Below are 12,162 nucleotides of genomic sequence, written 5' to 3'. Positions count from 1 at the left end.
TGTCTCCTAACCTTTCCAGGGTCATCGCAGTGGCCCCGAGCAGGAGCCCCCGGTGCCTTATCTCCCAACTATGATGGAGGTCTCCATAGCCTGGTGAGCTTCCTGCTTGTCTGGGGGGAGGATGTGCCTTTGTGGGAACACCCTGGGGAGGGGATGGAGGTGTTCGTGGACAAACACAGGATGCATGTGGAGAGCCTATTCCCAGAGCAGGGGAGGCAGCCCATGGGGGGCAGCTCAGAATGTCTGCTGTGGCCATGTTTCATGTGACTTTGAAACTGAGTTCCATAAGAGCCATTGGGTCTCATGTGACCAGCAGAATTTGCATTAGGACCTAGATGTCCTTTTGACAACAATGAACTTTGTAGTTAATATCTTGGGAATAAGGTCCAGCATTATCTCCATGGCCAGCCCAGGCTCATGTTTCAGGCCAGACCACACAGGGCTGGGTGGGGGTACTGGCAGCCAGGTCACTCACCCCCCACCCTCACAGCAGAACAAGATGGAAGACCACCTGGATGAGGCCATCCACGTGCTCCGTAGCCACGCCGTGGGTACCTCGGGTGACGTGCACGGGTTACTACCCAGCCATGGAACACTGGCCTCAGGCTTTGCCGGCCCTATCATGCCACTGGGTGGGCGGCACACCAGCTTGGTAAGTGCTGGACAGGGAGGGGCGAGGTGGGCAGTTGGTAGGAGCCTGGCCAACCCTGACTCACCCACTCCTGGTCTACAGGTTGGAGGCAGCCATTCCGAGGATGGCCTTTCGGGCAGTGGCAGCCTCATGCACAACCATGTGGCCCTCCCCAACCAGCCCAGCGCCCTCCCCGACCTCTCTCGGCCACCTGACTCCTACAGTGGTAAGTCCCAGCATCGTGCCTGGGCAGGGCAGCCAGCACCTCATAGTCATCTGTGCTCTAGCTCCTTCTATGATGCTCAGTCACTGGGCATCACTTCCTCTGGAAAACGGGTGGCAGAGAGGGTTTGTGACAGACTGCAACAGCCAGGCTGGGCTGAGTGTTTATTCTCTGCTGGGCTTGGGAATATTCTCTGCTCCGCCTCCATTTCCAGTTGAGGAAACTGAGGCACAGTGGGAACTGGGAAAGTTTTATGAGTGGAGGCCAGGCAGGTGTGGTTACTGTCAGGCACCTGGAGTCCTAGAAAGGGGGGCAGAGTCACCGCCCGTCTTCCAGAAGCAAAGTGGAGCCCAGTAGTCTTGGCATTGGCACGGGCGATGCTGTAGCCACCAGGGCCCCTGCCTTTTTATTGACTCACAGTGTAGTGAACTGAGCTCACCCAACAGGCACATATTCAGTGTCAAGTGTCTGGTGTTTCTCTAGGCTCTGGGGAATAAAACAGCAAATCCAACAGAGAAAGCCCCCCCCCCCCCCAATCCTGGGGGAGGACACAGATGAGTATCAGAAAATGGGGAGGGGATGCAGGTGGGTTGTAGGTTTTTTAATTTTGTTTTAATATTTTTTATTGATTTTTAGAGAGAGAGCGAGAGACACATAGACATGAGAGCCAATCATTGATCGGCTGCCCCCTGCATTCCCACCACCGGGGATCGAGCCCGAAACCTGGGCATGTGCTCTTGATGTGGAATTGAACCAGCAATCTTTTGGTGCATGGGACGATGCCAAACCAACTGAGCCACACCAGTCAGGGCTGGATTGTAGTTTTAAAGATAATGGGGGTAGCAGGGTTGTGACATGTGAGCAGAATCAGGGAGGAGCAAAAGCAGGGGAGGCCTAGAGCAGAGAGGGGACGGGAAGGTCATGTGGGACCTTAGGCCACACAGAAGTGTTGGGCTTTTATTCTGAGGGAGATTGGATCCCTGGAGGGCTCTGAGCAGAGGAGGGACAGGACCAGACTGGGATACCCTTTGGTGGCTTCGGGGAGGACAGGCTGGGAAAAGGCTAAGGCAGGATCTCACTCAGGTGCTCACTGGTGCCCTTTGGTGGCTGCTGCTGGGAGGACAGACTACAGGGACAACAGTGGGAGCCAGGGACCAGGGAGGAGAGTTGTGATGGTCCAGGAGGAATAGTGGGGGCAGGTGCTGGGCTTGGCCAGGGCGAAGTGGGTGGATTTTGGGTATTCTGAAGGCAGAGTCCACAGGACTTGCTGATGTGGAGGTGATGATGAGAGTTGGGTCTGGAGTTTAGAGTGAGCCTGGGTGTCATCACATATGATGGAGTTCAAAGGCAAGAGCGTAGATGGGGCGATAGGCAATGTGTAGACAAAGCAGAGCCCGGCCTGAGCGTCAGGCCAGATGGGGACAGGCAGCTGAGAGAAGTGAAGGAGGGTAGACTGTGTCAGACACCAGAGTGAGGACTCAGGCTACACTAACTAGGGGTCAGTGACCTGGGCAGGGGCAGCACCAGTGGAATGCTGGGGCGTCACTGTCCAGGGACAGGAGTGGGAGGGGGCGAGGTCTAGAGGGTTTCTTTCAAGACTGAATAGGTAATGTGTTTGAAGGTACTGGGGCCAGTAAGGGGAGGCCCTTGGTAAGCAGGACAGGTGTCCATTTGGTAGGAGGTCTTCACAGAAGAGAAGGCAGGAATGTGACAGGACTCACAAGCACCCACCAGAGATCAGGGGCCTGCATCTCATTATGGCCAGTTCCAGGATCAGTTGATGCTGGTGCTGCTGTAGCAGGGGAGATCGAGGCCCAGTGAAGGTCCAGGGATCCCCCACCAGGCAGTGGCCAATCCCTGATTTCCACCTACCCCACCCTTATATCAGCCTAATGAAAAATATACATCATGTGACACTAATGTGATGTTGGTATGTGACAAGACTGCCTAACATACCAAGCACCCTGGGAACCACCATGCAACCCAAATTATAAAAAGCAGGGTCTCTCATGCCTGCCTGGGGACCCTCCCCATCCTGTCCCACCCCCAAAGCCAGCCTGGCTTTTAGAGAAAAAGTCAATGCTTTCATGTTTAACTTTGTCACTCCATACCCTGAGTTTCACCCAGGAGGCACCTGGCAATGTTGGAACATCTGTGGTTCTCAGGACTGGGGGGTGCTCCCTTGCATTGAGTGGATGGGGGCCAAGGATACTGCTCACTACCCCACAATGCCCAGGACTGCCCCACAGAGAATGACCCAGCCTCAGTGTCCACAGTGCTGAGGGGAAACCCTAAGCTTGTGTGCGCAGATTCTTTCCCCTTCCCCTTGGCTCATCCATTGAAGAACTCTGAGCTATTTCCTGTGGTCGCCATTTTGCCATTTGCACCTCAGTGTAGTTAAGTTCAGTGTAACTGTTTCCCCAGAAACCACATATTATGTTTACATGGTTTTTGAACTTTCAAAAATCAGCATCCTGCCAATGTTCCTTTGCATCTGCTTGCTTGCTCATGCTGTCTGTGAGGTTGCCACCCTGCAAGTGGCTAAGGATGGGCCCAGGCCGACCTAGGACGATAGGTCACTTCCCACTCTGCTTCCATCAGGTGCTTTCTGGAACATGTCTCCTGGTGCACATGTGCAAGAACTTCTCAGGTGTGGTTCCAAGTGTGGAATTTCTGGGTATGCACATGTCTGTCCACCTATTCCAGACAATGCCCAATTGTTTTCCAAAGTGGCTGTACCAGTATGCTGTCAGAAGCAGTACTTAGAATTGTCAGGTCTCTATTCTGCTTAGTGTGTGTGATCTGTGTAGCTCATAGTCCTCAAAAAATTTTTTTATTATTGATGTTTTGGGGGTGGGGGGAGGAGATGGAAAAATATTGATTTGTTGTTCCACTTATAAATGCATTAATTGGTTGATTTTTGTATGTTCCCTGACTGGGGATCGAACCCAAAAGCCTTGGCATATCAGGACGACATTCTAACCAACTGAACTACCCAACCAGGGCCTCATTCGAAATTTCTTAACTTCTTGATGTGATAATGCAGGTTTCTATATAGCCACATCCGTTTCTGTGTCTGTGAAACACCTGCTCCATGCTTTGCCTGTTTCCCTGTTGAGGAATCTGTTCTTTTCCTATTGATTTGTAGGAGTCCGTTATATATTGTGGAGATCTAGCCTTTGCTGATTTATACGTGACAAGTATTTTTATCAAGATATCATAAAATATCTTATTTTCTTAGATATCCTAGTGATCTGAAATTCTCAATTATAGTACAATAGTCAAATTTATTGATTTCTTTTGGAAACAGTTCTTCAGTGCAGCTGTCGCCAACCTTTCAGACCACCAGTGGTCCGCAGACCACCAGTTGGCGACTGCTGCTTTAGTGTTTACACATTCTTTCTCTGCCCCTAGACCACATTAAAACTCCCATGCACTTCCTTCTAAAGGTTTCCTTTAATTTTGTCTGTAATTAGGTGCCTGTAGTGGTGTAAGGTAGATGGTTTGTCCCCCACTTTGCAAATGAAGGCCAGGAGAGCTCTCACCCCTCATAAGAGGACTTGCCAAGTGGCCCTGGAGGTGGCAGTACCCTAACCCTCAGCCTCTTGCAGGACTTGGTCACAGGGGCACCGCCTCAGGTACCAGTGAGATCAAGCGGGAGGAGAAGGAGGATGAGGAGAATGTGTCAGTGGCCGACAACTCAGAGGAGGAGAAGAAGGAGCTGAAGGCCCCCAGGATCCGGACCAGGTGCCAGCCCCTCCTCGGTCCCTACCCCACCTATCAGGACTCAAGCATACGCACACAGTGCTCACACCAGTGGCGTTCACACCGCGAGGCATCCGGCGGGCCCTGCGCCTGTTCCCCGTCTCACTGTCTCCCTCTGGCCCCCCGGCCTCCCCCACCCCCGTAGCCCGGAGGAGGACGAGGACGACCTTCTCCCCCCAGAGCAGAAGGCTGAGCGGGAGAAGGAGCGCCGGGTGGCCAATAACGCACGAGAGCGGCTGCGGGTCCGAGACATCAATGAGGCCTTTAAGGAGCTGGGGCGCATGTGCCAGCTGCACCTCAACAGTGAGAAGCCCCAGACCAAACTGCTCATCCTGCACCAGGCCGTGTCGGTCATCCTGAATCTGGAGCAGCAGGTGCGAGGTCAGTGGGGGCGCCGCTCCCCTCCCGTCGCCTCTGCCCGCGCTCTCTCCTTCCCCCTCCTAGAGCCCGCCTCTCCTGCAGTGACTGCCCCTGCAGTGATCATCCTCTTCCAAGTCACTGTCTCACACCCCCCGCGCCCCAGTGACCGTCCTCCCACCCTGAACCAGCTGCCTTCTGCCTGGCCTGCCCCTAGTGTCCCCTCTGGAATGGGAGGATGAGATTCTGGACCCCTAATCCTATGGACCTTGGCACTTTGGCTCTAGGAACCCCTGCCCTTCCACCTCAGGAAAGCCCCAGAGCCTGGCCATCAATGGCCTGTGGTCCCCTTGGGCCCAGAGGCTGTCACTGTCACTCTGAGTAGACACCTCGTAGGACCCCATCAAACCCCATCTGCAGGTGGGGTTTAACCCCCTTTCCCAGGGCTGGGTGAGGATCTGGAAATCGCCCTGTCCCATCCCCCCTCCCACCCCACCCCAGGTGAATCCCTACTCCCACCAGCTGCTTCCTTAACTCCTCCCCGTCCTGCGCACCCATTAACCCTTTTTCTCCTGCAGCACTGTCGCTTGTACTGGAGCTGGGGCTCTGGCCCACCCTGCACTGTCCCCTCAGCTCTCAGGTTTCCGCATCTGCACTTGGTGTGGGCATCATGCCGTGTGTGTCCCCTGCATCCTCTTCTCTGCTCTCTGACTTCTGCGCTCTTCCCCCACCCAGCCTGTCCGTCTCTGCTTCCACCGGCAGCCCCTCCTTACCTCGCACTTGCTGCCCAAGCACCGGATGGCTAGTAGCGACCTCAGGCCCTTTCTTCCCTCAAAGCCACCTGTGGAGACTTGAGGGATGAAAGGGGACCGAGGAGCACCAGCCTCTGGGCCTGGCTGTCAGTTTGGTCTGCGCGCTTGTCCTGGGCTCCGGGGCCAGCAGGCAGGGTGAGGGCAACAGCCCCCCAGCACAGGAGCAGGACAGGGCACCGGAGGTCCAGGTTCCTGCATCTCGGGCACACACCATGTGCCGGGCCTTCATTTGTCTTCAGCTGAGTGTGGCAGGTGTCCTGATTTCAGTTAGCCCCAGTCCTTCCCAGAAAGATACAGGCACAGAGTGAGGTCACTTAGCAAAGCCACATGGCCACCAGCTCCTCGGGCCTGGGCTGAGTGTAGACCACTGGGTGGGCAGGTGTCTGTGCTCCCATTCTAGATTCTTATGTGGGCAATGGGCTCAACTCGGTGCCTGGCACACACAGTGCTCCATAAATTGGAGCCACCACTGAGGTCCTAAGAGCGGAGGCCCCAGGCCCAGGGAGCTAACTCTCCCACCAGAGTCGGACCTATGGGCAGGGTTCATGGTGGGCACTCCAGGGCCAGCTGTCAGGGCAGCCAGAGTCTAGTGCGGAGGTCTTGGAGGGTGTGAACTGGTTGGCTCCTTGTGGGACTGAGTGTCCTGAACCATTCCCCAGCTCTAGAGGTCTCCCCAGGCCTTTGCCTACTGTAGCAGTCTCCTGATCCCCTCCCACCCGGCTTCTCAAGCCAGGCAGAACCAGCCCTCCCTCACCCAGGAGGTGACTGCTCTGAATGGGGAAGGTCGTCATCCCAGGAGGGGCACCTGGCCTATCCTGGGGTATGTGGGATGGGCAAGCGGTAGAAGGAAATCAAGGCCCACCTCCATTCCCATGGAGCCTCCTGGGGACAGCTGGGCTTTGGCCATGTCTCTTGAGCATGACCACACACACACAGCCTTGCCTGGAACTGGTCACAGGCACACTGCTTATGGTTTCCAGTCCAGGAACACACTTTCATGGACATGAGCATGCACACACCAGGCACACCCACTTACCCTATGGTGTCCACAGACCTGCCCCTGCACTGCTGTGTACACGCCCCCACAGACACAAACACAGAGCCAATGGGTGCCCTCTCCACAACCTGGCCCTGCTCACCCACCTGCCCACTGTTCAGCCAACCCCTGCCCCCGCACATAACTAACAGAGGCCCTGGTGCTGTGACCCAGCAGTACGGAGGAGGTGCTGTCCCTGGAAGAGAAAGACCTGAGGGACCGGGAGAGGCGTATGGCCAATAACGCGCGGGAGCGGGTGCGTGTGCGGGACATTAACGAGGCCTTCCGGGAGCTGGGGCGCATGTGCCAGATGCACCTCAAGTCGGACAAGGCGCAGACCAAACTGCTCATCCTGCAGCAGGCCGTGCAGGTCATCCTGGGCCTGGAGCAGCAGGTGCGAGGTAGGCGCCCAGGCTAGGAGTCCCCACCCTATCCCCTTCCCACCTGCATGCCAATGGTGCTTCACTGGAGACAGGTGTGCGCTAGCTCCTGGGCTCCGTCCACATCTCAGACTCTGATGTCCCCCAGAACACCCAACCTGTTCTTTATAATTTACAACGCCCCAGCCCTGTACGGCCTTCTCAGGGAATGGGAGGAGAAGTCAAGAAATGGAGGCAGCCACATATGTGAGGGCCTTTGCCTCTCCCTCTGGCGCTCTGCCAGGCTCCCCACACCCCTGCCACCTCATGTTCTCCCTCTCTGGGGATCATCTCCCACAGTGCTCTCCCTCTACCACCAGAACGTAACCTCAACCCCAAAGCAGCGTGCTTGAAGCGACGAGAAGAGGAGAAGGTGTCAGGCGTGGTTGGAGACCCCCAGATGGTGCTTTCAGCAGCCCACCCGGGCCTGAGTGAGGCCCACAACCCTGCTGGGCATATGTGAAAGGTACGCCTCCGTGGGATAAGTGACCTGACCTCAGTCTAACCTGGAATGGTCACACAGCGTGCCGGGTCCATCTCAACGTGGGCTGGCCAGTCCACACCTCACTTACACCTGTGGTCAGCGTTGAGCCAACACCAGCCTAAGGAGGCTTCAAGTGATGGGGGCCCTAGAGGTGACAGTGGGGTCCAGGAGCCTCCTGGGGACCCTGCTGTCCCCACCCCCAGGCCTCAGCTACCCCCACATGCTGGGACTTGCCTGATGGATCCTGAAATTGCATCTCAGCCTTGCTACACAAGCCCTGGCTGGAAGGAGCTTTCTTTTTCTTTTTTGGTAAAAACTGGAACACAAACAAGAAATATACACTTCATCAGAAAAAAAAAAATGCCTTAAGTATAAAACATGGAAAAGTTAAAACATATCACTTGTTGGAGAGAGATGCTGTGAAAAACTGGCTTGTTCTTCAGAAGCCACCAGCAAATTGTGCCTATGCCTGATTTTTTTTTTTTAAGGAAAATAAAAACGCTAGTTATGAAATTTTTTTTTTTAATGTAGAAGAAAATTAGCAAGGAGGATGCCTTTGTTTTTTTTTGCATATGTTTTGTAAGCAACAAATGTTTTGTATAAAAGTTTCGTGTCTCTTGTATTTCTGCTGCTGTTTCTAAAACTGAGCATTACATTTCACGATCAACCAGATTAAAAGTTATATTTAAAAGACCCCCACTGTAAACCTAAGGTCCCCCTCCCCTGTCCCAGGAGCCCAGCCATGGGCCACAGGGAGAACAGGTACAGGTGGGTCTCATTTCTTTAGATGTTTGGGTTTTGCTTTCTTGCTTTGGAGTAAAGTGGGCCTTTCCCCGATGGGGGCCTCCACACCCCATCCTCTCTCCCTCCAGGAGAGAGACACTGGTCTCCCGGGAGGGGCAGAGGCACAACTGAGGTGCTACCCTCCCAGGTGAAAATGCCAAAGGTCCTCCTTCAGGTGTCACTCTGGACCCCAGGCACCTCCCCACATCTTCCCTGGAGCCCACAGTCCTCCAAAGTGGGGAGTTGTGTTACCCACATTCCAGGGCAGGAAGACTGCACTGTTGGAGCACGATGCTGTGGGTCTTCCCAGGCTCCGTGTCCTTCATTCCTTTGACCTGGGGACCCAAGCCCATCTCTGCACTCTCGCAGTGGGGCAGTAGCTCGAGGCCAGCCTAGAAAACTCACACCCCCTGCCCATTCCACCAAGTGGCTGTCCTGGTGTGGAGGGGCCAAAGACAGGCATGGACAGAGCAGGGAGAAGGTACAGGGTCCTTATGCCCAGAAAAGCCCCAAGGCTATGCACCTGCCGAAATTACTGTCCAGCTGCAAAACTAGGGGGGCCCCCTCAGGCTTGTGTGCCCGGTGTCCCAGGTCTCCCCAAGTGCCCTCTGGTCTTCCATGTCACGAGGAGGACTATGTCATCCCACGCTGCCCAGGACTGTCCCATGTTTACACTGACCATCTGCATCCCTGGACCTCCTACAGTTCCCAGGGAAACTGGAATGGTTGGTCACCCTACATGTCACCCAGCTATAGGCTCAGGCCTACTGGGGTCTTGGTTTCCTTACCTTTATCCCCCTCCTCCAAAAAAAGAAGCCTTAAGGACCCCCAGGCTGGCTGCATTCACCTCACCAATATCAGTCTCTCCCCAAGACTCCACCCCTCACTCCCCAACTTCCAGGGCCACCTGACCCCCACCCCAACTATAACACCCCGAGGCTGGGAGCAGAGTGCCCTGCGGGAAGCTCCAGGGAATCCCATGGCCTGCACCAGGCAGGACATCGGGCTTGAGACTGGGGCCACCTCCTGACCTCTGACATCACCTAGGTCCTCCCCTGGGGTCTTCCTTCCAAAGCCCATCAGGACAGCAAAGAGCCATCAGCGTGCAGGGTGGGGGTGGACTCTGCCTGGTGACTCCCCTGGTCTATTGGTTCCTGTCTCTTGGGGAACCTGCCTTGGTTTCCCTCTTATTCTGCTTTTGGTCTTGCCCCTTGATCCAGTCAGGCAGGAGCTGAGGGCCCTAGTCCCCTGGAAGTCTGCAGACTTTTGAGCTGCGGCTTACATGTAGAATTTAAATTATGTAAAATGAGATGAACCCAGTAGGGGAAGAAGTAGCACTGGGGGAGGGGAAAACCACAGTTAAGGGGGATTGTGCTCTGAGTGCCTCAAAATAACTTGTTTTTGTTTAAATTTTTTTTTTTTAAGAAAAATAATTTTATACAAGTGTCCACACAGCTGGCTGGATTCTTTGGAAGTTTTAAATGACCCCCTTTAAAGTCAATATGGAGACCTGTCCTGTACATAACAGCACTGTAGCAATAAATGTGACATATGACAATGCTCAGCTGTCTCCCAATTTCTCAGCAGCTGTGTGCTTAAGCAGTGAAGGGGGGGGGGGGGGGGCGGGCAGGAAAGTGGGAACCTGCAACCAAGGTATGTGCTCTTGTCCAGGAATCTAACCCTCAACCCTTTGGTCTGCAGGCTGGCACTCTAACCACTGAGCAAACCGGCCAGGGTACTCGCTGCCTATTGATTTTTTAAATAAATAAAGCAATACACCCAAACCCATGGAATTGTGTGCATTAAATGGGTGAATGGCACGGTTTGTGAATTATATTTCAACAAAGGTATTTAAAAATACATCATAGCCCAGCTGGTGTCGCTCAATGATTGGGTGTCAACCCATGAACCAGGAGGTCAGGGTACCATTTCTGGTCAGGGCACATGCCTCGGCTGTGGGCTCAGTCCCCAGTAGGGGGCATGCAGGAGGCAGCTGATAGATGATTCTCATTGATGTTTCTATCTCCCTTTCCCTCTCTCTGAAATCAATAAAAACATTTTTTTAAAAATACATCTTAAAGGTGCCTAAATCCTCACCAAGTGAGGCGTTCCTTCTCGGTCCCAGCAAAGGTTGGCTCCGTGGAAATTTCTGGAAGGAGAGTCTGCTTAGTTCAGAGAAATCCTGTGGGCAGGGGATGGGGTACAGGGAAACAGAATGATGGGTATGTCCATGTCTTGACAATAGTGATGTCAGTGTGTGGTTCACTAGATGCCTGTTGCACACCTTCATCTGGCAGCCCTTCCAGTTCACAGGAGGCAGCCACACGGCCAGGGCCTGATGAGAACCCGCTGAGTCTGGCCTCCGGGAGCAGCCCTGTCACTCTAGGGCCAGGGAGGAAAGGGATGTGCCAGACTAACCCTTTGAGTGCCAACCAATATCCTAGGAACTATGCTAAAATTGCCAAGGCATTTTTGCTGATTTTACAGCAGTTTAGGGAAAAAATTAGGAATTGCAAGTAAATGAAATTACATATTCAAAAACTTAAGGGAACCTTTTGAGCTCAGCATGTCAGCATTTTGAAAAACCCTAACTTAACTCCGGTGCCGTGTCACATAGAAATTTTTTGATATTTGCAACCACAGTAAAACAAAGACATATTTTTGATATTTATTTTATATATTTAAATGCCATTTAACAAAGAAAAATCAACCAAAAAAATGAGTTCACATGTTGCACGCGTGTCAGAGGTTCGCCATCACTGCTTTACTATATTGACATATTTAGCAATATCATCATCACTAGTAAAAGCAGACTTAGAACTGGACGTCACTTCAAAGCTTTGATAGCGCTCCCGGCACTTGTGGCGAAAGACAGGAGGAGCGCGATCGGCACTCTCGGGGCTGAGATAGGGAGACCCATCCCACGCGATGGTGGGTGTCCTCAGAGGTCATACTGTGCTGCAGCAGCTGATGGTAGCACGTGAGCAGGGCCTTACAGGCAGACCTTGGAAATATGGTGGGTTCAGTTCCAGACCACCGCAAGGAAGCAAGCTATAACCATTTTGCTGGTGGAGGGTCTTGCCTTCAGTTTGTAAAAAATGCCCTGTCTGGTGGCTACATGCCCTTCTGAGGTGCAGAAGCCTCTGAAGCCCCGCAGAGCCTGCCCAGAGATCAAGAAGACATGAGATGATGTGAGCACCACTGAGAAAGGAAGAGAGTCCTGTGGACACCTAATGCACGAGAACTCTGGGGTTTCAGGGGAAATGCTGGTATGCTCTGAATGAATGATTCCTGAAAAATGGAGATGATTTCCCAGAGGAAATGAGGAAATTAAAACTTAGGACCCAGGAGTAAATTCAACATAAAATAAATACTAAGAAAAGAAGAAGAAAAAAAGAATGATTAATAATTTGGGGAATTCCCTGGTCAAACAAAATACACAACATCTGTGAAGTGCAATCAAGTGAGGACTTAGTGCATTTGAAAACAGGCTTTGCATATGTAATCAAGGAAAGGATCTGAGATGAGGTCATTTTATATTATCAGGGTGAGTCCCAAATCAATGACTATCCCTATAAGAGACAGAACAGGAGACATACAGACACAAGAGCGAGAGCGAGAGAGAGAGAGAAGCCACAGAACCAAGGAAACA

At 53.1% G+C, this 12,162-nt stretch overlaps 1 protein-coding gene across 12 annotated transcripts in view; it reads left to right on the top strand.

Annotated features, from left to right (window-relative positions):
• The window catches only part of TCF3 (transcription factor 3), a 35,077-nt gene extending 26,728 nt beyond the window's left edge, over positions 1-8,349 (top strand). Inside the window, exons 14-19 of one of the 12 annotated variants that reach the window (XM_036313110.1) lie at positions 20-93; positions 491-652; positions 734-857; positions 4,466-4,601; positions 7,002-7,225; positions 7,564-8,349. In XM_036313110.1, the coding sequence (XP_036169003.1) occupies positions 20-93; positions 491-652; positions 734-857; positions 4,466-4,601; positions 7,002-7,225; positions 7,564-7,706 (863 nt within the window). In that variant the 3' untranslated portion in view covers positions 7,707-8,349. The other 11 variants (XM_036313117.1, XM_036313109.1, XM_036313108.1 and 8 more) reach the window with 11 other exon arrangements.
• The last annotated feature ends 3,813 nt before the right edge of the window (positions 8,350-12,162 follow it).

The sequence above is a fragment of the Myotis myotis genome, unplaced genomic scaffold, assembly GCF_014108235.1.
Source record: "Myotis myotis isolate mMyoMyo1 unplaced genomic scaffold, mMyoMyo1.p scaffold_m19_p_6, whole genome shotgun sequence".
NCBI classification, from domain to species: domain Eukaryota; kingdom Metazoa; phylum Chordata; class Mammalia; order Chiroptera; family Vespertilionidae; genus Myotis; species Myotis myotis.
The sequence above is the reverse complement of the archived record's forward strand: the minus strand, read 5'-3'. Positions and strand labels throughout refer to the sequence as shown.